The sequence below is a fragment of the Drosophila santomea genome, chromosome 2R (assembly GCF_016746245.2).
Source record: "Drosophila santomea strain STO CAGO 1482 chromosome 2R, Prin_Dsan_1.1, whole genome shotgun sequence".
In the NCBI taxonomy this organism is placed as follows: Eukaryota; Metazoa; Arthropoda; class Insecta; order Diptera; family Drosophilidae; genus Drosophila; species Drosophila santomea.
The window spans coordinates 3,576,154-3,602,838 of record NC_053017.2 but is presented as its reverse complement, the minus strand read 5'-3'; the positions used below and the strand labels follow the sequence as shown (position 1 = coordinate 3,602,838).

The 26,685-nt window shown below is 38.1% G+C and overlaps 2 protein-coding genes across 3 annotated transcripts in view; one reads left to right on the top strand and one right to left on the bottom strand.

The window, feature by feature from the left end:
- Nucleotides 1–197: 197 nt before the first annotated feature.
- On the top strand, nucleotides 198–6,860 carry LOC120447097 (lysosome-associated membrane glycoprotein 1). The gene is made up of 4 exons (XM_039628505.2): nucleotides 198–371; nucleotides 1,849–2,154; nucleotides 5,738–5,959; nucleotides 6,026–6,860. Exons 1-4 carry the CDS (start codon nucleotides 305–307, stop codon nucleotides 6,364–6,366), a joined length of 936 nt encoding a protein of 311 aa, XP_039484439.1. The 5' UTR covers nucleotides 198–304; the 3' UTR covers nucleotides 6,367–6,860.
- Nucleotides 6,861–7,252: 392 nt separating this feature from the next.
- LOC120447096 (intraflagellar transport protein 88 homolog) overlaps nucleotides 7,253–26,685 on the bottom strand; it is a 28,597-nt gene continuing 9,164 nt past the window's right edge. The window contains exons 3-8 of one of the 2 annotated variants that reach the window (XM_039628502.2): nucleotides 18,804–19,029; nucleotides 18,002–18,752; nucleotides 11,325–11,524; nucleotides 7,582–8,488; nucleotides 7,438–7,527; nucleotides 7,253–7,375 (exon numbers count right to left, since the gene is read on the bottom strand). In XM_039628502.2, coding sequence (XP_039484436.1) covers nucleotides 7,254–7,375; nucleotides 7,438–7,527; nucleotides 7,582–8,488; nucleotides 11,325–11,524; nucleotides 18,002–18,752; nucleotides 18,804–19,029 — 2,296 coding nt within the window. In that variant the 3' untranslated portion in view covers nucleotide 7,253. Of the gene's footprint in view, nucleotides 7,376–7,437; nucleotides 7,528–7,581; nucleotides 8,489–11,324; nucleotides 11,525–18,001; nucleotides 18,753–18,803; nucleotides 19,030–26,685 lie in introns of those variants that run through there. The other variant, XM_039628503.2, reaches the window with a different exon arrangement.

Sequence of the window (26,685 nt, the reverse complement as noted above, 5' to 3'; positions counted from 1 at the left end):
CGGATTGATCAGAACAAAAATGTTAAATAAAAAATGGTATTGTTTTCATTCTATTATGGGAGTATAGTATATATATTTTGGTAAATTATTATTATTGAGGTTTTATATTTATCGATAAGAAACTTGTTGTAGTGGACATAGACTATTATAAGTCACAAGGCTTCTTTAGAGCAATTCGGTCACACTACTGGTAAGGATGGTGAAAATAAAAACTCACTCGGACGAGACAAAAACATATCTGTCAGAGTTGTACATTAACATATAGGAAAACTCGATCACGCCTTTAATCAGATTTCCAATCAAAATGTTCGCCAACAAATTGTTGACCTGCTCGGCGTTACTAATAATATTATTATTGCTAAGCAATGCAGGTGAGTAAGCATATGAAAAGCTACGTAAACCGTTTTTTTTGTTAGCAGCAAAGAACTGCGTCGCACTGGATGCCTTTGTTCAATGTGCTTATTCATCGCAATTTATTTATATTTGTCGTTTATTTGCACGTCACTCATTTTCCCGGTCGCGTTCACGTAACTATTTGGATTAGTGTGTTTTCTGCGGAATAAATTGTAAAAGCTTTAAAGAAGAACGTTGAATTAAGAGTTTTGGGCATGTAAGGGGATTAAGCATTGTAAACGAATTGCAGAAATCTGACTAACTGTTTATAAGTCTTACCTCTGGTGTCCCTTACGTTGAAACCCCCGGACACCTTCCTATTTTACTTTCGCTTTATCTGCTGTGGCAGTTCACAGCTATGTATGTATGTAGATAAAGTCATCCGCCCTGTTATGAAGCCATATTCTGTTTAACTCGATCTTAAGTTATTTTTACTTGTTTTGTTAACTCATTGTTTAAAAGTTCAATGTTTATTGCGTTACTCCGCTACTAGGTCTAGATTCGTGCGGTTTTTTTTTTATCTACTTTAAATATGTACATATGTATATGCTAGGGTATATAAATCCGCACAGTACATTCAATTTTTATCCCCCATATAGCTACATGTAAAATTTTAAAGGATAAGATTTTGGGTAATTTGTTCATTAATACATACATATGTCTGTACATGTCAGATAAAATCTAAGTCTGTGATAATATAATAATTAAAAAGAGAACGCAATATTCGGGTCCCTGACTATCAGATAACCGTTACTCAGCTAGTGGGAGAGCGAGGAAGATGGAGATAAGCGAACAAAAAAAAATGATGGCTGGGAGTTAGAGTGGGCAGACTTAATAAATGAAGAAATTAAAACATTTTATTAATAGTGTGTATTAGATTTGACGTGGCCAAAAGGTTTTGTCTAGATATGGCAAGACAAATGATAACACCAGAAAATATTAAAGCATTTTACTTCATTTGTGCCGTGATAGTTGTGTGCTACCTTTATAGTTTTTTAAATGCTAGGTCTAATTTATTAAATTATAAAAATATTGTATATTAGGGAATATTACCAAATCTGAATTATGTAGCTACTTAATGCTTAAGTTCTACACCCCATAAATTATAATTTTTTTAAGCCTCTCAACTTGAGAACTTTTTGTAGCTTTAGTAGCTGTGTTGAATTGTACACTGGAAACTTGTGCTAGCATAATGGGGTGAGTTTATAAAGAAATAAGTGGGCAAACCTCATAGTTTTGTATTCCGCTTTATTTAACATATAATTTCCCTCATATAAATAAAAAAAGGGTGGAGTTTTATGATAAGGGAACAAAGGAAATACAATCAAAGCCAATCATATGCATGTTGAGATAACAACAATATGAAAATTCTTATAAATAAATTCTTTAACGCAAATGTTAAGAAAATACCGATTTAATAAAGCAAACGTTATATATTTTTAACAATTCTTTTAGTTTTTTCTCAAAAGTTTATTAGCTTGCCGAATGTCGGTAGTGATGCGTCTCTGGAACAAGCAAATTTATTTGCCAGCAGCTCCTCAACTACCCCAACGTCTTCGACTACTGGGAAACCAATCACAACCAGATCAACTTCTTCAATAACTCCACCGAAAACCAAGACAGCTTCAACTGAATCACCAACTACCACCGCACCAGTAATAAACACGACAATTTACCCGCCACCATCCGTGGGAACTTGGAATACCTCTTGTATTATGCTTCAAATGGCTGCACAACTTAATTTTACCTATGAAGCTAAGGGTAAGGAAATAACTCTAAGGCTCTGTTTAGCTTGCGATCGAATTACGTCAATGTCGAAGTATGGGCAATATTAGCTTTTTATAAAAACTGGTCTTAAAGGTGATTTTGACACATAGTTTAATAATTCTTTATGAACATATTGATATCGATAAGACAAGAATTTGAATTTCGTTTGAAAATCTCTGTCTTTAAGGTGAGATATACATAAATGGTTCAAATGAAGATATTTTTCGTAATTAGAAGCGATTCCGACACTCTAAGTATACATCACTGTGGACGAAGAGCACCAGGAGAATTTGCGAAGACGACTACTATATAAAAAAAGAAATAAGAAATCTGCTGTTGTCCATTCATAACGTAATACATCAATCAAAATAACGCAAAAACTAAAAAGCTATAAGTATACAAGAAAAAGTTAAACAAGAGAGAGCGCTAAAGTCATGTTGCCCGTCTGTCAGATACCCGCTACTCAGGTTGTGGAAGAGCTTCCTTCTGCCCGTTACATACTTTTCAACGAATCTAGTATACCCTTTTACTCTAACGGTTATAAAAACAAGAGTCGAGTTTTCACTTCGACTATCAGATACCCTTTACTCAGTTAGTGGAAATGCGATCGAGAAATTCCAACATTTTTTTGACATCGATAGAAATAGACAAGGCAAATAATCAAACGAAAACTTTCAAAACCTTTATTTAGAAGTGTGGACGTAAAAATTTTGGGACGTTTGTCGGCGCGGCAAAACGTTTTTGGCAAATCGATAAAAATTTACAAAACTCAATAAATGAAAATATATCAAACAAGAGAGAACGCTATAGTCGAGTTCCCCGACTATCTGATACCCGTTACTCAGCTAGTGGAAGTGCAAAGGAGAGTCTTCAACACTGCAGTTTTTGGCGGTTTGTGGGCGTTAGAGTGGGCGCGGCAAAAAGTTTTTCTGCAAATCGATAGAAACTTACAAGACAAATAAAAAAATGAAAAAATATTAAAATATTTTTCAAAAGTGTGGGCGTGGCAGTTTTAGGCGGTTTGTGGGCGTTAGAGTGGGCGTGGCAACCTGAATCGACAAACTTGCGCTGCTTCTATGTCTCTGGAGTCTGTATGTTTAATCTCAACTTTCTAGCTTTCTTAGTTCCTGAGATCTCAACGTTCATACGGACGGACAGACGGACATGGCCATATCGACTCGGCTATTGATCCTAATCAAGAATATATATACTTTATATGGTCGGAAACGCTTCTTTCTGCCTGTTACATACTTTTCAACAAATCTAGTATACCCTTTTACTCTACGAGTAACGGTTATAAACATTTTCCAAAAATTACGGTTTTGTGCGGTTGATGTTCTTGGCATCATTTGGAAAGAAACTTGCGGCTCCGTCTTTGGAATCATGTTCCTGATTATACTTAATATATACTGAATGATAAACTATTCTATAATTAAAAAACAATTTCAAAAGTGTGGACGTGGCCGTATTGGGTGGTTTGTGGAGCGTTAGAGTTTATAAGACGCGCTGAGAAGGGCCACGGAGGCGGATAACAGTGAATGCAGAAGAGGAAATTGAACTTAATGAGGAGTTTAGGCATTACCAATTCCCGAAATTTGTTTTAAATTAATGGTTTATACTTACACAACAATGTGTTAGATGTTGATCCGGATAGCAATATCCAGGTAATAAACCTAGCGCCACTTATATCCTCTTTAAACTTAGCAAATTCGTTTACATCTTTAAATTTAAAGCACAAAACTCTCCTTACATATGTCTTGCATATTGCAAGGACAAGCAGAACCTTTTATGAGTTCGTATCAACTTTGTTTCAGGATATAATGGTAGAGTAGGGTGCGACCCAACTTCTGTTAAAATTTTACTGTGCTCTCCAAGAGGCTAGGCTGCATACGGAATCTGAGGATCCTCTCTTCATTACATGTTATTTCTCCCTGAAAATCAGGTTTAGAAGCTTAAGCTCTGGTTTGTCGTTCAAGATTTATTGATCTTAATATTCTTATAATAGACGAAATTTCTATAGCCGGTGCAACAATGTTTTCCCATTTGTACTTGGTTCAAAGCAAATTTTTTCTAATGTTGAAACTCTATTTGTATTCGGCTATCGTGTTCGGCGATCTCAGACAATTGTAGCCCGTATATGTCATGATCCAGTTTGACTCGGATATTGATCCTGATCAAGAATATATATGAAAACGCTTCCTTCGGCCTGTTACATATTTTTCAATGAACATATTATACCCCTTTTTTAATAAGAGGGAAAACGATTCTAGGTACTAATGCACGCACGTTGTGCTTCAAACAATGCCAATTAAGCAATTTAACAGATTGTTTTTTTTTATAATTTCTTTTATAAATATGTATTTTTATACCTATTACTCGTTGATTAAAAGGGTATACTAGATTCGTTGAAAAGTATGTAACAGGTAGAAGGAAGCGTTTTCGGAATTTTGCCACGCACACTCTAACGCCCACAATCCGACAAAAACAACCACGCCAACACTTTGTTTGTGGTTTTTATATATTTTTTCATTTATTATATTAGTCTTCTAAATTTCTATCGACTTTTAAAAACACTTTTATTACGCCTATGAGAAAATTGTGAAAAATGTAAAAAAGTTCATTTTTTATATATATTTTAAATTTCAAAAAATGTGCCAAACAACTTTTTGCCGAGCCCACTTTAATGCCCAAACACCACCCAAATAAGCCAAAATAAAAAATAAATATGGCACCGCGGATATATTTAGAAATGAGTCTAATGGTATCCGATAGTTGAGAAAATCGATAAACGCGTTCAGAAGTGTTTAATATCAGAAGTTTTTCGATACATTTTTTATTCCCCACTTGTTTAAGTTTACCTTAATATTATGTCCAGATATATAAATATATATATACAGAGGTGCTACTGTTATATATATACATATATATATATATATATATATTGTTTGAAGCACAATATATATATATATATATATATTTATATATATACATACATATATATGAATATGACTTAATAAAATTAACTAATTACGTGTTATATATCAAGAGTTGGAAAATCTGAAAAGAAATTTCAAAGGGCTTAATAGTATCGAATTTAAAAAGAATTGTTGATTTGTTTTAATAAGGCAAAAAAAACTATAAAATCAAAAAAAAGCATTAATGCCTTTCTAACGACAAATAATATGTTTATAACGAAATGGGTTCAAAGGCAATATAAAACTGAGCTATGTACATATAGCTACTTATCCCTTATCTTGCGGTTTTTCAAAAAGTATTAAATGTAATAATTCTTATATCTAATGGAAGAATACTTTTTTTCTTTGTGTTTATGTGTTTTACATTTCAAATTGATATATATAAATATAAATCTCAAAAGTTTTAATTTTTTTGAATTATATAATTTTTTCTTGCCAAGGTCTAAATAGTCCGTGTATCTATCATCGTACCTTCGTGTACTGTAATACATTTGTTGTATTACTGTAAAGAACAATTATTCCTACAGGGTTTATAAAAACAAAGAACAAATCATGCAACTTTGTGTAAAAATAATTGACTAACGACGTTTTTATTTTTTCAGGGGGAAACTTTACCAACAGTTTATTCAATATCCCCAACAACGCATCTGTTGAAGATTCAGAATGTAAAAGCCAGACAACTCAGTTTATTCATCTAATTTGGGGACCCGAAACTTCAAAGCAATCCATACTAATGTATTTTGATAAAAGTAATGACACCACTGTGCTTTCTTCTATACAAATTCATCTGACTTTGCTGTCCGAGGACTTTCCCGATGCAATGGGTAAGAAAATATAAAAAAAATCGTTGACTTGTCGTCGAGGCCTATCCAATAATCTCCAAATTCCAGAAAATCAAACCGTTCAGCTTATTCATAAAAGCGACGGAGAGTTTAAGACACCAGAAAAGATGTCCTACCACTGCACTCGCGTTCAGAAGATGAATATGACTGAGACACTCGATGCTAAGCAGTTGATTGGCTGGATCAGCGTCAGTCACGTCCAGGTGGAGGCTTTCCGGATGGCCAACGGCACTGGTTTCTCAGTTGCCCACGATTGCGACAGCTCGGAAACGTCGGATGTGGTACCCATTGCTGTTGGGATTGCTTTAGCGGCACTAATTTTGGTCGTATTAATATCTTATCTGTGTGCTAGGCGTCGTTCCACGTCCCGTGGTTACATGAGCTTTTAAGAGAAGAACATCATCTTATTTGTGCGGGTTGGGAATTAAAGCAGTATGGAAAGCAAATCATTAGAGAGAAATTTAAGATTGATTTTAATAATTGAAAGCATTGATTAGTAGAAGTTAAAGTGGCTTGATTTTAATTTTTTTTTAAAAATGAGGATCATTATCAAGTGCAATTGGGTTAAGAGTAATTAAATGATTTCTTTAAAATCTTTTTTTCTCTGTCTGTGTAAGTGTCCGATATTGGTTCCTTGTATGCTCATATTTGTGTTTTATTTAAAAATTTTATTCAATAAATCAATATCCCTAATGTACCGCGTTAACCACAAAAAGGTGATTCGAGCGAGGACACTGCTATAAATAAGGTAAAAGCCTGTACGCGATACCAACAAGTATATATTCAATTCAAAAAATGTTATATTTTTAACCATTATTATTGGGGCATATAAATGTGTGCATTACTGGCCTTGAAACTGTAATAAATAATATTTAATACCGAACCCAACTTTTAAAGAAAGAGGTAATGGGAAATTTCTTAAAATCGATTTTAATATTTAATTTTAAATGATAATTTAAGTTATTTAAATTGGTTACTTCTTGTGCTGTTCCAGATAAGAAGAGATAATCCGTTTTAGATTGCAATTTCACTTTAAAAGAAGCGAAGCTAAAGTCGGCTGATCAAATCGCTAAAAATAGTGCTTAAGTTGCACTATTCGTATTTTTTCATTTATTTATTTTTTTTATTTTATCAGTTTACAGACAACGTTAAGCCTAAAATCGAATTATCCAAAATTAAAACGATTAACTTATATTCCAATTTATTAGTATTTTTCCCAAGTAATGCTAAGAAAAAAAAAGCAATTGCAGAGTTGTCTAGAGGTATAAAAGTCTGTTTAAAGAGGCAATAAGCTTTCGGCATTTATTTCCGCGTCGTCATCTACATCGTCTCTGCATTGCAGTGATCGGCCAGTTTTCGGACGTTCTGCGGGAGGTCCCAACGGATCAAACTGCAGTACTGTAAATATATAAAGCATAATAGCAAAAAAAAAACCCCTTACCAGGGTGACACAACTTTACCGGAGAATGTGGAGGTACTCTGTGTATACGTGAAGCTGTTAAATGTCTCACTGCTATCCTTCAAGTGATCCTCATTTGACTGCCTGATAGCTATAAAACAAACTGAAAATAATCCCTGGTACAGAGTTAAATGCATTTACTTGCTTCGCAATTGGTTAATAGACTTGGCTGCTGAAGAGAAGCGCTGCTGCTGGTATCGCTGCTCTATCTGACGTTCCTGCTGCAGACTTTGCAGACGGGTGTATTCCGATGCGTACCTCTCGAGCAGGTCCCCCAATCCCAGCGACTTGGTAACTTGCATAAGAGCCCTTATGCAAGTTAGGTTGTCCGGAAATCGGACGTGTATCTTTTGAAAAAGACCCAGGTACTGTTTGGGAGGCAGATACGAGTTGCGAAAGCAGCTGGCAATACGCAGCATTAGGTTGGGGTCATTAGGATCGGCTAGGACTGCTCTTTCATAATAATAAAGCGCCCTTTCCGTGGCCTGAAGCTTGATATAATATGAACCGATTGAGCTTGCGATGGCGATGTCGCTCATGTTTATGCGGTACGCCTCGTTATAGTACTGATTTGCTTCTTGGTGGTCTTGAATCTGCTCGTAAAGCGAGCCGACCTTTTCAAACAGCCTTGAATCGATGTCAGAGGCAGAGATGCCAACTACCTGGAGATACGCCTGAAGTGCCGCCCCCGGCGTTAAGTTAGATTTGCTTCCGTTTTCCAACCTGCGTTCCTGCAGCTTGGCAAGCTGATAAAATACATGACTGTGCTGAACTGAGCTGGGCATCATCAGTTGGGCCTTAAGCATCTCGAAACGCTCTTCCGCTAGTTCAAAATCATTCTGCGCCAAGGCCACTAAGCCGAGATTGTACATGGCTTCAAAGTTTGTCGGCTGAAGTTGCAGAGCTCGCTCGAACCGTTCGCGAGCTAATATTAGTTTGTGCGAGCGCAATTCCACTATGCCGGCGTTAATCAATCCTGGCGCATTGTTTTTTAGCGATCCGATTTCTTGTAACTGGTTAACGCAATGGTAGGCCATTTCTAGGTTGCTTAACTGAAATGTACGTTAAGTTTGTAACTACAAATTGCTTACACTTTATTATAATAAATCTTTAAAGGTACCTACAGGCTGTAGACAACAGCCAAATGTCTTATTTTTTATACCCGTTACTCGTAGAGTAAAAGGATATACTAGATTCGTTGAAAAGTATGTAACAGGCAGCAGAAAGCGTTTCCGACCATGTAAAGTATATATATTCGAGTCGATCTGGCCATGTCCGTCTGTCCGTTTGTCCGTCCGTCTGTCTGTCTGCATGAACGTCGAGATCTCAGGAACTACAAAAGTTAGAAAGTTGTGATTAAGCATACAGACTCCATGTCGATTCATGTTGCCACGCCCACTCTAACGCCCACAAATTGCTAAAAACTGCCACGCCCACACTTTTGAAAAATGTTTTGATATTTTTTCAATTAAACACTTTCTGTTTAAGACTTTCTTTCGCACTTCCACTAGTTGATTGACGGGTATCAGATAGTAGGGGAACTTGGACTATAGCGTTCTCTTTTGTTAAATTTGATATCATAAAATAGCATCAGATAAGTTTGAAATTAGTGCATACCTACATATTTTAGATGTCTTTGACTTATAACGAGAAGGGAACTTTTGGTCGGGTTATGGGCGTTAAATATTAAACGATTTTCAAGCTTGCGCTGCGTCTATACCTCTGGAATCTGCATGCTACTTAATCTATACTTTCTAGCTTTATTATACCCGTTACTCGTAGAGTAAAAGCAAAGACATTAGAATAAAAAGATGCGTAACGCCATACGATTTTTTTGCACACGATTTTTTCGTGGTGGCTTTTCAAGTGGCTCCAGGCTCTCTCGAAAATTTGTTCAAAAGCCAGAGAGCGGAGAGCTCTAGAGCCAGCAGCTCTCTTGTACGCATACAGCGACAGCTGACCACTGTATTGGTGCACACGTATGCACATGCATTGTAAAAATTAAAAAAAAATATGCCCTTCATTTTAGAAGTTCTTAGACTTTAAATCTATATTATTTTATTATAATGTCTTTGGTAAAAGGGTATACTAGATTCGTTGAAAAGTATGTAACCGGCAGAAGGAAGCGTTTCCGACCATATAAAGTATATATATTCTTGATCAGGATCAATAGCCGAGTCGATCTGGCCATGTCCGTCTGTCCGCCTGTCTGTCTGTCCGTCTGTCTGTCCGTCCGTATGAACGCTGAGATCTCAGGAACTACAAAAGCTACAAAGTTGAGATTAAGCACACAGACTCCAGGGACATAGACGCAGCGCAAGTGTGTCGATTCATGTTGCCACGCCCACAAACCGCCCAAAACTGCCACGCCGAGACTTTTGAAAAATGTTTTAATATTTTTTCATTTTTGTATTAGTTTTGTAAATTTCTATCGATTTCTCAAAAAGCTTTTGCCACGCCCACTCTAACGCCCACAAACCGCCTTAAACTGCCACGCCCACACTTTTGAAAAAAGTTTTGATATATTTTAATTTTTGTATTGGTCTTGTAAATTTCTAACGATTTCCCAGAAAACTTTTTGCCACGCCCACAAACCGCCCAAAGCTGCCACGCCCACACTTTTGAAAAATGTTTTGATATTTTTTCATTTTTGTATTAGTCTTGTAAACTTCTATCGAGTTGCCAAAAAACTTTTTGCCACGCCCACTCTAACGCCCACAAACCGCCAAAAACTGTCAGTGTTGAAGACTCTCCTTCGCTGTTCCACTAGCTGAGTAACAGGTATCAGATAGTCGGAAAACTCGACTATAGCGTTCTCTCTTGTTAGTTCCTTAGATCGAGCCGTTCATACGGACAGAAGGGAAGTCGGACATGGCCAGATCGATTCTGTTACTAAAGTCTGAAATAGTTTTATAAAGTCTGAAATACTTACTCTACCTGTTACATACTTCTCAACGACTCAAATATACCCTTTTGCTCTACGAGTAACGGGTATAAACATCCAATGGAGATCGCGAAATATTTCATCTAAAAAACCAAATAATGCCTGACTTCCCCGATTTCAACATATATTGCCATCACAAAAAGAAAATTACTAAATAAATCATTTGAAATCTATTTTGGATAGACTACATATGTACATACATATATTGTCTAAACCCTTCTTGCAGAACTCCGAATTGCAGCTAAATTCAAATGGACACTTTTTTGTATGATGAGGAAGATTAATTGTTTAAAGCGTATTTATTCGCAAGGCGTTTAATCGGAAGTCAACAGTTCAGTGGAGGTCAGTTTCTTATCAAAATATTTACACCGACATGCTATACGCAGTAATGTAATATGCCGCACCGCCAGCTCAGATAAATGGAAATGGATATTGCCGTTATTCGTAAAGTAAGAGCAAAGACATTAGAATATTTCTGAGATCTCGACGTTCAAACGGACGGACAGACAGACGGACGGACATGGCCAGATCGACTCGGCTATTGATCCTGATCAATTATAATATATCCTTAATATGGTCGGAACCGCTTCCTTCTGCCTGTTACATACTTTTCAACGAATCTAGTATAACAAGAGAAAACGCTTTAGTCGATTCTCACAACTTTCAGATACTCGTGGGCGTGGCAATAAGCTGAAACCAACTTCCACAGCATAGGCATCACTGGCATCTGCATGGTTAATCTTAAATTTCTAGCTTTAAAGATTTTGAGATCTCGACGTTCATACTGACAGACAAACTTTGCCAGATGACCAAGAAACGCTGGTTTCTACCTAGTATATCTAGTACACCCTTTTTATCTACTATATTTTTTTTATACATATATATTTTTTTTAAAAGCTCTATTATATCTTATTCTCTTGTTTGATGCTTTATACAAAACTTACACTTATATAAATAAAACTCAAGTTGGTCAGAGCGCTGGCCGTCATGGATCCCTCGCTCTTGCGATCATACATTTGTAACGTTATAATTGCTTGATTAACGTCATTTTGTCGGAGATATACTAATGCTTTGTTGAGTTCAAGTTCGTTGGCCAGCCATGCTAGATTTGAAGTTTTGATGATCTCAATGCACCAATTATATCCTGAAAAACGAAAAATATATACAGCAGCGATATTTGAATGTTTATACCCGTTACTCGTAGAGTAAAAGGGTATACTAGATTCGTTGAAAAGTATGTAACAGGCAGGAGGAAGCGTTCACGACCATATAAAGTACATATATTCTTGTTCAGGATCAATAGCCGAGTCGATCTGGCCATGTCCGTCTGTCTGTATGAACGTCGAGATCTCAGAACAGAAACTAAATACAAAAGCTAGAAAGTTGAGATTAAGCATGTTGATTCTAGTGACATAGACGCAGTGCAAGTCCTGATGTCGACATGCCCACTCTAACGCATAATTTTTAAAAATGTTTCAGTTTTTTCATTTTATTTTTTTATTTACTATCATTAATGTATTAAAACATTATTTATTGTATATTGTTTAATAAAAACAAATACCTTTGAAATGCTCTTCATCCTGCCGATCGGATACGGTTGTTAAATTTTAATTAAATCTTGTTATACCCGTTACTCGTAGAGTAAAAGGGTATACTAGATTCGCTGAAAAGTATTTCACAGGCAGATGGAAGCGTTTCCGACTATATAAAGTTGATCAGGATCAATAGCCAAGTTGATCTGGCCGTCCGTCTGTCCGTATGAACGTCGAGATCTTAAGAACAATAAAAGCTAGAATCTTGAGACTCAGCATGCAAACTCCAGAGACATAGACGCAGCGCAAGCTTGTCGATTCATATTCCACTCCCACAAAGCGCCCAAAACTGTCCTGCCCACACTTTTGAAAAATGTTTTGATATTTTTTCATTTTTGTATTGGTTTTGTACATTTCTATCGATTTGCCAAAAAACTTTTTGCCACGCCCACTCTAACGCCCACAAACCGCCAAAAGCTGACACGCCCACACTTTTGAAAAATGTTTTAATATTTTTTCATTTTTGTATTAGTCTTCTAAATTTCTATCGATTTGCCAAAAAACTTTTTGCCACGCCCACTCTAACTCACTCAAAAACTGTCAGTGTTGAAGACTCTCCTTTGCACTTCCACTAGCTGAGTAACGGGTATCAGATAGTCGGCGAACTCGACTATAGCGTTCTCTCTTGTTATACCCGTTACTCGTAGAGTAAAAGGGTATACTATATTCGTTGAAAAGTATGTAACAGGCAGAAGGAAGCGTTTCCGACCATATAAAGTATATATATTCTTTATCAGGATCAATAGCCGAGTCGATCTGGCCATGTCCGTCTGTCCGTTTGTCCGTCCGTCTGTCTGTCGGTATGAACGTCGAGATCTCAGGATCTCAGGAACTATAAAAGCTAGAAAGTTGAAATTCAGCATGCAGACTCCAGAGGCATAGACGCAGCCCAAGTTTGTCGATTCACGTTGCCATGCCCACTCTAACGACCACAAACCATTTTTTCATTTTTGTATTATTTTTTTAAATTTCTATCGATTTGCAGAAAAACTTTTTGCCACGCCTACTCTAACGCCCACGACCGCCCAAAACTGCCACGCACACACTTTTGAAAAATGTTCTGATATTTTTTGACTTCTTTGTTATTCATGTAAATTTCTCTAGATTTGCCAAAAATCTATTTGCCACGCCCACTCTAACGCCCACAAACCACCAAAAACTGTCAGTGTGGAAATTTCTCCTTTGTACTTCCGCTAGCTGAGTAACGGGTATCAGAATCGGGGAACTCGACTATAGCGTTTTCTCTTGTTTTTAATGTTACCAGTTCTATAGTCTAAGGTTAAATGTTCAATGTGTCTCAGTCATGAACCAAACCGACCTTGGTGAAAAACCTTTTGCGTACATCTATTGACCACAAAATTTTCATTGTTCTGCTGACGACTTAAAAAAACTATTCGACGACCTGGAAACAAAGTTCGTAATAGCTGGGGACTGGAATGCTCACCATCAAGCCTCACATCCTTACTCGAAGGATGCACGGCTGCAAATACTGATGCGTACATCAAAAACGCCGCCGTAGAAAATGTCCTCCATACTCCCTGTGTCAGAGAACAGATCTGCACAGATTTGACTGCGATCTTAAAAGCATAAGCAAGTTTTCAGTTTATGATGTCACTCGCAGTAAAAGTAGTGAAAAGACAAAAAAATTGCGACTTCTGCTAATTAGACTGCACTTTTTAACCTCTGCGCCTTACAGCTTACATCAACAAACTGGCGCACAGTGGCGCATTAGATACAAATGCTATACTAAATTCAAATTTTTGCTGGCAACGGATCGTTGCGTTCGCACTTGATAGGTAATAGTTCAAAAGGGTTGAATCCAAAAAATAATTCAAATCGGTTCAGTATTTTAGAAGTTACACGTGTTCAAAGTTGAACCTTTTTTGGGTTGCAAAAAAAAGCAGGTATTTTTTGTAGAAAATTCTGACTCTGCGGTCGATTTTTAGGTAAAATATGTAACCGACCGGCTTGGTTATGGTCTTTATGGAAAGGGTCATCAAATCTCGGTAAAACAAAGGTAGAATAAATGTATAATATTCTTTGCAAGTGCAGGAATACCTGTTTTACCGAAGTATTAATTTTCACATATTATTCAACTTTTATGGAGTATATAAATCGATTCCCTACCATTCCCTGGGTTTGGAGTATAAGGTGTTGTTCTTGAATATGTTCATATTCAAAGAGATCGGTTCCCCCCACGTCCCACCCCGAATTTCCCAGGCAAAAGATACTTTCAACTCAGCGTAAAAAACGCGCGGCTTGGTGCAAATTCTGCTACAAGCGCAGTTGCTGCGCAGTACGAAATTGTATGGCGGGCATGCATTTTTTCCTGTATTGGCGGCTTGTTTTTCAATGACTTTCTAATGATTTTAAATGAATGTATGATTAATTATTCTTTAAAAATATTAAATTAAGTAAAATTAAATGAATATTTTTAATTATTTGTAAAAAAATGTAAAAATAGATGAAAAATTGACAAAATAAAAAAAACATAAATTTTTTTTTCTTTAAAATGTATTTATTTTTAACTTTAACTTTTGAGTATAAAATCTACTATTTATCACACCATGTTGTATGACCACTTAATCGAAAGGTATTAAAATGATGAAAATATCTCAACTGGTTCAAGAGTTATGATTTTTGTAACCCAAAAGTAACTAATGCGCCACTGTGTGGCGGTCTGCTTGGCTAACCAGAAGAATGCTTAAAGAAAGGTACCCTAGCGATCTCCAGACAAGAAGACGAATTGTTATTGTTCAAATATTATAAAAACTGTTTACCATTTCAAGATTCTTTGTACTTGCATTATCTTATTATAACTGGATGTTGTTTAATTCAACAGCATTTAGATTGGAACGGGTTTCGGATTTTTAAATGATGTTTTGTGAGACACAAAAAAGTCTACATGTAAGGAGCGCAATTCTGGAAAAATTCTTATGACGGAAATCAATGGCTGTTCAGCAGGCAGCGTAGACATATAATCCATGTAAAACTTTTTTTTGACTTGAATTGAGGAAATAACTTTCAGTCAAATTTCATTCATTCATTCATTGATTCATCTCCATCATTTTTTCATTTATTTTTTTTCTGTTTATAACAATCTTTTATGTTGTGCATTCACCAATTTTTGTATGTTGTGTCAATCGAAATCTTAAATGTGTATAAAAAGTATTATTTTGAAAAATATTATAATATATATTATGGTATGCCCATGTGCGAACGTTTTGACTAATTCCTTGGCTGTAGAAAATTTAAGTAATTCCGAATTTTTTTAATACAAATGTTAAACCAAATAGACAAAACGAAAAATATAGATAAGAAATATATATAAAATAAATAATGTAAACTCGATAAAAAGGAAAGGGAAAAAGAAATCAAATTTGGTATTTGTAAATGCAAATGCAATTCTGTTTCATAAATTATCTAAAAGTTTTCTTCATAACTACTATACATACACAAAAAAATAAATGCTGTGAGTGATATCACAATCGAAACGGATTGCATACCAATGCTTTGAAATAATTTAAATATCCGTTTGAAAAATATTACCAAAAAAAGATTAAAATATCCTCTGCAAATAAAACAAGAGAGAACGCTATAGTCGAGTTCCCCGACTATCTGATACCCGTTACTCAGCTAGTGGAAGGGAGAAGGAGAGTCTTAAACACAATTTTTGGCGGTTTGTAGGCGTTATAGTGGGCGTGGCAAAAAGTTCTTTGGCAAGTCGATAGAAATTTACAAGACCAATATAAAAATGAAAAAATATCAAAATATTTTTCAAAAGTGTGGGCGTAGCAGCTTTGGGCGGTTTGAGGGCGTTACAGTGGGCGTGGCAAAAAGTTTTTTGGTAAATCGATAGAAAATTACAAGACTAATACAAAAATGAAAAAATTTCAAAACATTTTTCAAAAGTGTGGGCGTGGCAGTTTTGGGCGGTTTGTGGGCGTTAGAGTGGGCGTGGCAACCTGAATCGACAAACTTGCGCTGCGTCTATGTCTCTGGAGTCTGTATGCTTAATCTCAACTTTCTAGCTTTTGTAGTTCCTGAGATCTCGACGTTCATACGGACAGACGGACAGACGGACAGACGGACAGACAGACGGACGGACAGACGGACATGGCCAGATCGACTCGGCTACTGATCCTGATCAAGAATATATATACTTTATATGGTCGGAAACGCTTCCTTCTGCCTGTTACATACTTTTCAACGAATCTAGTATACCCTTTTACTCTACGAGTAACGGGTATAAAAATATATAAGTAAAAATCAAAACAAGAGTGAACGCTATAGTCCAGTTCCCGGACTATCTGATTCCCCTTAATCGGCTAGTGGAAGTGTGAGGGAGAAATTTCAGCACTGACAGTTTTTGGCGGTTTGTGGGCGTTAGAGTGGGAGTGGCAAAAAGATTGTTGGCAAATCGATAGAAATTTACAAGACTAATAAAAAAAGTAAACAAGAGAGAACGCTTATCTGATACCGATTATCTGATACCCGTTACTCAATTAGTGAAAGTTCAAAGGAGGCTATTCAATACTGACAGTTTTTAGCGGTTTGTGGGCGTGGCAAAAAGTTTTTATGCAGATCGATAGAAATTTACATTACTAACAAAAAATGAAAATATATCAAAACATTTTACAAAAGTGTGGGCGTGGCAGCTTTGGTCGATTTGTGGGCATTAGAGTGGGCGTGGAAAAATTTTTTTGCAAATCGAGAGAAATTTACAAGACTAATAAAAAGATGAAAAAATATTAAAACATTTTTCAAAAGTCTGGGCAGTTTTCGGCGGTTTGTGGGCGTGGCAACATGAATCGACAAACTTGCGATGCGTCTATGTCTCTGGAGTCTATATATGCTTAATCTCATTGTTGTTATTTCTATTTCTGGCTTTTGTTGTTCCTGAGCTCTCAGGACGGACATGGCCAGACCGACTTGGCTATTGATCCTGATTTAGAATATATATTATATAGCTTTTATAGTTCCTGAGATCTCGACGTTTATACTGACGGACAGGGCCAGATACTTTATATGGTCGGAAAACCTTCCTTCTTTTCTTTCCTGTTACCTACTTTTCAACGAATCTAGTGTACCCTTTTACGTGGACACATGAAACATGCTCTTTGAACGAAGTCATACATGTTAATAAATGTATTACGCTAATACAGCGGCTTCTGACATGGATTTCCCTTTGTACTAGTAATAATATAGAACTGGCTATCATTGGCGTTGATCAGCGTGCACGGTACGAGAAAAATATTTTTTAAGGCTAATTAATAAAAATGATTAAGTAACAACAAGCGAGAATATAAAGTTGAGCTCCTGGACTAACGGATATCCGTTCCTCAGCTAGTAAAGGGCGAATGAGAATTTTGACCAGTTTTTGGCTTACTTTAAACTTGTAAAATTGTAATACCCGCAGGAGAAACAAAACAAGAAATGACGCAATAGTTGAGTTTCTCGACTATCAAATATCTGTTTCGCTATTTATATATACCTAAATAGCGTTGCCTCTTATTTTCTTATAACTTTTATTAGAGCAACATGACAGGTCATTCAATATTATCAAGCTGATCCCTAAGCAACGAAAATGACAACAACAAGGACAACGAGAACGAGAAGGGCAAACACTACAGATGAAGAAGGAGACAATGATCAACGATGAGCAAGAGCGCATCGATACGAGCGCCAAGTGCTGCACGACGGCAGGAGAGTTGTTGTTTGCTCGTTAAAAAAGTAAGTTTTGCATTTTGTCGGTGTAGCTGCGGGAGCGACAATGAGAGGACGATAAAATCGACGATTCATATTCACCATATCCTATATTGTATAAATAGGTATAAAGTTAATATTATTACAAGAAAACGCCGCATATATAGAGTGTTTTAAACCTGAGAGACTAGTAAAACAAACAGACGGACACACGGAAATAGCCTAGGCTATTGTATGATCTGGATTACATTCTGACCAAAATTATAATGCCCGTGAGATGTTATTTTATCCGGCCTGTTGTACTTAATATCATTCATACTCACCATCATTATAGTTATCTTCGATAAAAGGTGATATTAAATCCACAATCATTGTAATAGATTTTTTAACGGTATTCCGGCGTTCATTGGTATATATGGCAAGCTCGTCTTTCTTAAGAGCTTGGACAACATAACGATGTTTTTCTCTTGTTACAAAATTTACGGCCTCGTTTAATTTCTCGTAAGAACCGTCACCTTCTTCCTTAATAACAACGCCTCTGACTTCTTCGTTGTCTGAAGACTGGTGCATGTCAGTTTTGCCAGTTTGTTGAACCGGTTCAGATTGCTGTTGCAGTTTAATGATATTCGTCTCACTCTCCATATCCGATTCCGTTGCTTCGGTTTGGACATCACAAAGTCTTCGAAAGGCCAACTTTACCTTCTCCACATCGCCCAAGGCAAAGTAGCAGAGTAAGAGGTGAATGCTACACCTAATGCTTGCCCGCTCCGACATTATAAATTCAAAGCTAGTAGCAGCATCGGAATAGGAGCCCATGCGGATAAAGAGGATTCCAATGTTTTCACGGATCTTAAGTCTCAACTGACTTAAGTTCTTTGGTACCGAATCAAGGGCCATGCGGTACATTTTAACCGCCTTTTGGAAAATACCCATGCTGTAGTAGATGTTACCCATATTTAGTTTTAGCTGATTGACGTGTGGAAACATCTTGTTCTTGGTCATAATGCTGTAGGTATTAAGGGCCTCGATGTGCATCTCATTGCGTTCGTATTGCTCCGCGAGATTAAAAAAAACCTATAGGTAATATATAATTAAGTTATAAATGCCTGTTGTAGTCTATCTTACCGCATATGTCAAATCAAAGTTGTGGTAAACATTTTCACCATGCTGGTCTCGAAATTGGTGTAATGTTCGATCTAATGAGAATGATTCTTTGGCTTTATTCAATGCCTCGGCCAATTTCGCATCCAAGTTCAATAATTGATTGGGGGAGCTATGCCAGGCCAAAACTATTGACGACTCCAAAAGCTTCACAATTTTTCCCTCCAGATTCTTATACTTCATTTGGGGGCTATAATTTAATATAATATAATCTTGGTAATATTCTGACTTTGGGTGCTACTTAATATTCTACCAATCTACCATCACTGCTTGTTCCTGATTCGCTAGCATATAAAACAGGCTTTATAATATATGTGTCATAGGAACCACCTGAAATTTATTTAAAAACAAGAGAGAACGCTATAGTCGAGTTCCCCGACTATCTGATACCCGTTACTCAGCTAGTGAAAGTGCGAAGAAGAGTCTTCAACACTGACAGTTTTTGGCGGTTTGTGGACGTTAGAGTGGGCGTGGCAAAAAGTTTTTTGGCAAATCGATAGAAATTTACAAGACTAATACAAAAATGAAAAAATATCAAAACATTTTTCAAAAGTGTGGGCGTGGCAGTTTTGGGCGGTTTGTGGGCGTTAGAGTGGGCGTGGCAAAAAGTTTTTTGGCAAATCGATAGAAATTTACAAGACTAATACCAAAAAAAAAAAAAATTTTAAAACATTTTTCAAAAGTGTGGGCGTGACAGTTTTGGGCGGTTTGTGGGCGTTAGAGTGGGCGTGGCAGCATGATTCGACAAACTTGCGCTGCGTCTATGTCCCTGGAGTCTGTATGCCTAATCTCAACTTTCTAGTTCCTGAGATCTCGACCTTCATACGGACAGACAGACGGACGGACGGACGGACGGACATGGCCAAATCGACTCGGCTATTGATCGTGATCAAGAATATATATGGTCGGAAACGCTTCTTTCTGCCTGTTACATACTTTTCAACGAATCTAGTATACCCTTTTACTCTACGAGTAACGGGTATAAAAAACAGAGTCAACTGAATAACTTTACTGTTTTTATGCAAAAACTTGAATTTCTCAAAACGACGTATGTACAGGGTGCGTTATCTAATTGTACAACATTGAATAACTGCGCCAATTTTCAAAAATGAACAAGATTTTTTAACGATATTTGTTTTCAATGTAAAGCGCTACGATTTCAGCGCGTTCTTTCGGTGTATATCGAGTCAGCTAAAATAGCACTGAATGACGTTTCAGAATTGTGTTCATCTGTCCAAATCGGCTGAAAAATCGGCTAAAAAATATCAAAATAACCTGCTACGATTTAGTTACACAGGATGAGTCTCCAAACGACGTTTCCGGTACCGGCGCCTGGACGAGGCAGAGGACACAGAATGAAGACTCTACAGCGTGGGAGACCGAGAAAATGTATCAAGAAGAGCTAGAACGTCATATTTATAATGCATTTGCATCTGAAAGCAACGATTACGACCCAGACGGTGTACTGGTGTTTGCAACCGTGGTAGGAGACCCATTGATATAAAATTTATATAAAATTTGAACCAAAACATTAGAAAACATAAAAATGATGTCATTTGCTACGGCTTTTTAATACCAAACCGCGCTCGCAATCATGTGAAACATCCGAAATCGAGGTTTGCAACGGAGGCAGTATTGTCGTAGATGGCCAAAAGTTGGCTCGGTTCACTAGAACAATGCAAATCTGAAGTGAAGAGGGTGTATAAAATGGGATCCGTTGGTTTCCTTGAGGAACGGATATGAGCGCATACAATTCTAATGCTTAACTTTTTTCCTTTCCGCTTAACCAAAAAACATCTGGAGTAGGCCTGTCAAAAGCACGCTCTTCAAAGGGCAACCTGTACATAATTCTACTAAGATATATTCTTTCGAATATTTTTGGGAATATGGGGTGCAACCTTATCAGTCGTTATTGCAAGATTCTGAGGTTTTCCTATATCAATGATGAATTTACGGAATTTGGTTAAAAAGGAGAACAGGGAACAGGATTATCTTCTTAGGCAATTAGGTAATTTGCTTTTGAGGCCCGGCCCTTTTTTGCAAAGTAAAAGCTTTAAGTTTCTTCTGGACATTTTGGAAGCACCCGGAAAGGAAATATTAAGGAAGTCCACTGTTAACACTTTCGGAGATCGCGAGGTGAAGTGGCTCAAAGTGTTTTTTTAGTTCGTCCGCAAAAACTTTAAAAAGTACTTAGTCGAATCTGCACCATGTATCGTTAGGTGTCCGTGGACATTTTCAGACATTTTCAGCGATGTTTTTTCCTTTGCACTTTCACTAGCTGAGTAACGGGTATCAAATAGTCGTGGAACTCAACGCGAGTTCTCTCTTATTAACAGCTGAATCTGTATGTTGGGAAAATCTTACCAGAAGTTATGATTGCGAGCATTTCAGAGAGTGCTATTTGTCAGAGAAGACGACTAAACAATAAATTGAAAAGCACGATGAACGAATTTATTTATATCTTTGCATTATTTTACGACCCTACGTGAGACAAATATATTAAAGTTGGCAAATATTAAGTGCGTAAGGATGGCCTACCTGCTGCGAGTTACACACCAGATGAGCGTGTAAAAATCACAGTGCGTGGAAAAAAGTATGGAAAAAGAGGGTTTCTCTGTAGATAGAGAAATTAGGCAGAAAATAAAATGTAGATCACAGATAAGAAAGACCGGAAGCCCTGGGGGCACCTTTTGACCGTAGTCTGAAAACGGCGACGCTTCCTAAGGTCCAAAAGACTTACGGGTGGTAGTCCACATAGAGTTGTTACTGGTAACAAGGTAATCGTGTATATATAAATTTGGTGGAACAAACACAAATAATTTACTGAAGCAGACGCGCATATTTCGTAACGAGCAGACCAAATAAATAAGTTTATTACATTTGGCGCCCGAAACATGATTGACATACGAAAACAAAATAGTTATGGTTGGATCAACCGCCCCAAGAATGACCAATTCGCATATGATAAATCTCTATCGGTTAGATCAGGTAAATACTACGCGAAGGCAGAGTATGATTACCATATATGCTGGCAGAACTCTGGGCACTATTGGAAGCAGCCGACCCAGACAAGCCAGGTCCGAGCATAAAGCTAACCAATCCCGAGGCTGAAGACCTCATTGCGATCCTAGGCATAGAGGAAACGAAGGATCCGAGGGAGACATATACAATGAAACGGAAGTCCATCCTGATTATGCGAAAGTCAAAACAGAATAATACATGTGTAACGGCCTGTAGCGGCAGTTTGAAAAAAACGCCAATAAAGATAATAGAACGAGGAATCGGTTATGGCGTTGTCATCTGTCCCCCGAACATTGTAATCGATAGTCAGTATTTTTAAGTGAACTTATGTTTTGAACCAGTTTAAATGAAATAGGATTTGTTAGCTAAATGTGTGCACGCACACTGTTTTTCGCCATCGAAACGTTGGAAATTAGGGAAAACTTGGCATTTTCATTGTCGTGCGATAGTTTTAAGGACACACTGCGGTGAGCAGTGAGCAGTTCCAATTGTTATAACTATGAATTCTTGAAAAATAAAACGAGCCTACTACCAGTTAGTCTGTCCCTTTCTTTCGGGATTTAAGGTGGAGTAGCCGTTAAAGGAAACTCCGTTGCGAGACGACAGTTTTTATTCGCAGTCCGAGGGAGACTGAAATGGCAACTTGCGCTGCAATGACGACTTAGACGGCCAACAAGAAGGATTTGTGAGCGGAGTCAGCGCTAGGAGAGTCGCAGCCAGCGAAATAGAAAGGCGCAGCCAGCGCCGAGCGGGGTACAACCGGGTCGCAGCCATTGACGAGGAGACGCAGTGGAGCGTTATTTGCGGAGACCGCAGCCAACGGTCACGAGGAACGCCAAGCATCGACGTCCGAAGCTAGCAGTCACAGGGCGTCGGAGACGCCATTTTGAAGGGCTCCAGCCATATTGAAGCTGGAGAAGATGCACCATTCCGCAAGGAATTAAACCCCTATACCGAGAACGGATCAGCAGCCAGCGGGTAGTGGAACGGGAACTCGGCAGCGGGTAAACACCACCTTCCACCACTCCATCAAAGTTGAAAACAAGAGAGAACGCTATAGTCGAGTTTCTATTGATCCTGATCAAGAATATATATACTTTATATGGTCGGAAACGCTTCCTTCTGCCTGTTACATACTTTTCATCTAATCTAGTATACCCTTTTACTCTGCGAGTAACGGGTAATATGTAATACGAGTAATATGTGTAAATTATTACTTCGGTAAAACAGGTATTCCTGCACTTGCAAAAAATATTACACATTTATTCTACCTTTGTTTTACCGAGATTTGATGACCCTTTCCATAACCATAACCAAGCCGGTCGGTTACATATTTTACGTAAAAATCGACCGCAAAGTCAGAATTTTCTACAAAAAATACCAGCTTTTTTTGCAACCCAAAAAAAGTTCAACTTTGAACACATGTAACTTCTAAAATACTGAACGAATTTAAATTATTTTTTGAATTCAACCCTTTTGATCTATTACCTGTCGAATGCGATATCACACGCAACGTCAAAATTTGAATTTAATATCCCAAAAGTATCTAATGCGCCACTGTGCGCCGGTATAAGCAGTTTGTTGACAACCGAGTGGCGGAGATTCTGGAGTCGTCGAGGCTTCTTAATGGAGATGGGTGCCTACAGCCAACAATGCGGCGGATGATGCTCTCAAAGAGCAGTCGACCTTAGACAGGAGGTGGCTAAGTAGACCTGAATTTTTAAGGCAGGCAGCAGCCAGCTGGCCGGGGTCTGAGAATAGAACTGAACGAGTCCCAGATGTCTGTGATGAAGAATAGTGCCCAGTGAGTTTGCGTTAGTTGCGGCAAACGACTGTTCTCCCGTTTACGAGAGTCTCGAGCTTTAATCGGCTGGTGAGGGTTTGCGCGCAAACAGAGAAGCGATCTCGAGGAATACGGCCTTACTGCACCAGAATGTAAGGCCGCGGAGAACCTTTTGGTCAGACATGCACAACTGGAGTCGTTCCCCGAAGAGATAAGATCGGCGGAAGCCGAGAGCGAACTTACATCAGAATTGATGCTGTACTGTGCATACCGTACTGTGCGAGGAAACTCGTAATACTGTCAGACAGGCACAGTCTCACAGAGCGACATTTCCACGCCAGGTGAAGCATCAAATTTTGGATGCTAAAATTGCCGAGATCCAGACGAGGTTATGGGTCACGAAGATGAGGCGTGTGATGCGTGCAACGAGTTCAAGGTGCAGCGAGCGCGGCCGAAACCGCCGATAATGACGCCCCATCCGAAAGACAGCTTGGATGCGGGTTGATCGCCATTTAAATATACTGGATTGGACTACTTTAAGCCACTGTTGGCGCCTGTGTCCCACCACAAGGAGAAGCGTTGGGTCTCCTTGTTCACGTGCTTGACGACAAGGCCATTCATCTGGAGATGGCGCATAACCTGTCAACGGATTCCTGCATAATTGCGATCAGGAACTTCGTCTGCCGTAGAGGGCCAGTACATAGACTTCGCAGCGACAACGACAAGAACTTCGCGGAAGCTGACAGGGAAGCCAGACGCTTTGGTGACGTTTTTGAGATGGAAAAGAGTGAGTTGTCGAGCAGAAGCATAGAAAGGGTTTTCATTTGGCCAGTGAACCCGTCGGAGTGTGGGAGCGGATGTTGCAGTACTGCGTCATACCCTGAAAGAAGTTGCGCCAAGGGACCATGTTTGAAGAGTATTTTGATTGAGGCGGAGAACATCGTGAATTCGCGTCCGCCCACTCATTTGCCTGTGGATGCGGACCAGTAGGCGCCGTTGACGCCAAATGACCTACTCAAATGATCTGCCGGATACGCCTGGATAGGATGCGGAGCTGCCCAAGAAGGGTTCCACAAGAAAGCAGTGGAGGATTGCTAGCCTGCTACGAGACCGTTTCTGGAGGAGGTGGGTCGTGGAGTATCTGCCTACGCTGGTTTGCCGCGAAAAGTCGTGCCGAAGAACGAAGCCTATACACCAGGGTGATATGGTCTTCGTCTGCGATCCTGCCTTGCCCCGACGAGAGTGTCCCGGATAAAACATTGTACTCGATAGTCAGTTTTTTTTAAGTTAACTTATGTTGTGAACCAGTTTAAATGTGACCCGATAAATTCGGTCCCCAGGACAACCACTAATGGCCTGCCCTTGGTTAAATTCATGTATAAATTTCTGCTTTAAAATGTGATTCTTTTTACTAGCAAGTAAGTAATACCATTAATTGCGTAGGTCAAGGCAAGATCTCCCAAGCTATGGCTAATAAGAGAGTTGTTAGGGAATTCCCTTTAAAATACCTTTTCGTGCCGAGTGAGTTGTTAAAAATAGATTAAGAATTTTCCGCCGTCTCTTACAGAAAACTTGCCTCGACTAACGTAAAGATAAAGCTACTCTGATTGAAGTTAAAAGATTATGGTTTGGAGTATTTAATTAGCGTGATAATCACAAAAGTCTAGTTGAAAACGACTAAAGTCGATAAAGTCGATAAATTATAATGTGACGGACGCAAGTTATATATTATAATGAAAAACATATAAAGTAGGAATATCTGTAAAATGTAAATGTAAATGTATAATTAATAGAATAAATGAATGAGAAATAAAAAGGAAATCATTTTCTTGATTACCTGATTTCTTCTCCAGTCTTTCTTTATTCTAAAAATTACCATAGACTATCGAGTATAGACAATAAGAATAAATAATGGATGTTTAAACTCTAAACCCTCGCTCTAAGGCGCGTGATTATAGGATGAGAGGGCACAACGCTACCCAAATAACAGCCGCGGTTCGCATCTCTGAATATCTTATAATTTTTCCTATTTCTTAAACTGCTTTTGCGAATTTTTTATTCTATTTTACCGGTTATTTATTTATTGATCATTCTTTTGTCTTAGCACGCTCAATTTTCGACCAATTTAATAACAAAGGGTGGCCCGTGTTTGAATCGGTGCAGACAAGAACAACACCCCGAAGCCGACGAGCAAAGCCGGATCCTATAGCGTGTTCCCGCAAGTACCGATTCTCGGAGTTTTGGCACAGCACCCGTCGCTACACGTTACTCGTGTTGATGATCTTAGGGTTCTTTTAAGCCCGATTCTAAAATTTTCCGATCACATTTCGCCCATAGTCAATGATGATCCTAACGTAACAAAATCCTTATTCATTTTATTAGTATTACCTCCTTGTTCCAGTAAACTAATGCTGATTAACTGACCCTTCCTAGACAACAGAAGAACAATGTTTGAAGCCATCTTTATTTGAAGTTGATAAGTTGGTTAGTCGGCCAAACTTTTCTGATTCGATTAGATTTTTAAGCAATCCATACTACATTTTTAATACAAAACTAGATCTATTGGGTAAGAAATGTGTTTCTGGCCCGCGCAAAATGGGTTAGGGAACGGTACTTCCAATTTCACGGCGAAGAAAACCCTCGCATGGTTTGCCATGCTATGAAGTGGCTTATATCGAACCACATGACCTGGAGGACATGGTTGATAGAAAGTTTTTCAGAAATACTTCCTTGTCATGGCCACATACAAAAGTACAGCAAATAAAGAGAACTATTGATGTTAAGATGCTGGAGAAGAGGAATGCAGAAATATATGTCGGAGAATGGAATATTCTTGATTATTCTTAGTATTAGAATTTGGTCGTCAGAGAACTTATAAATTCTTAGTATTAGAGTTTGAGCGTCGGACAACTTCTAATTTCGTAGTATTTGAATTTGCTCGTCTCTCTGTTCCTTCGTTTCGAGGAACCATTGGAGCAAGGCGACGGTGGCGCGTCGCCTGTGTAGCGGTGCAAGAGTTACCACAAATGTGGCGCGACATCG

Bases quoted from the DNA above. Each gene is read 5' to 3' on its own strand.
- LOC120447097 (XM_039628505.2), top strand. From the start codon at position 305: ATGTTCGCCAACAAATTGTTGACCTGCTCGGCGTTACTAATAATATTA. The intron at 372-1,848 runs GTGAGTAAGCAT...CAATTCTTTTAG, and splicing joins ATTATTGCTAAGCAATGCAG to TTTTTTCTCAAAAGTTTATT. The intron at 5,960-6,025 runs GTAAGAAAATAT...TCCAAATTCCAG, and splicing joins GGACTTTCCCGATGCAATGG to AAAATCAAACCGTTCAGCTT.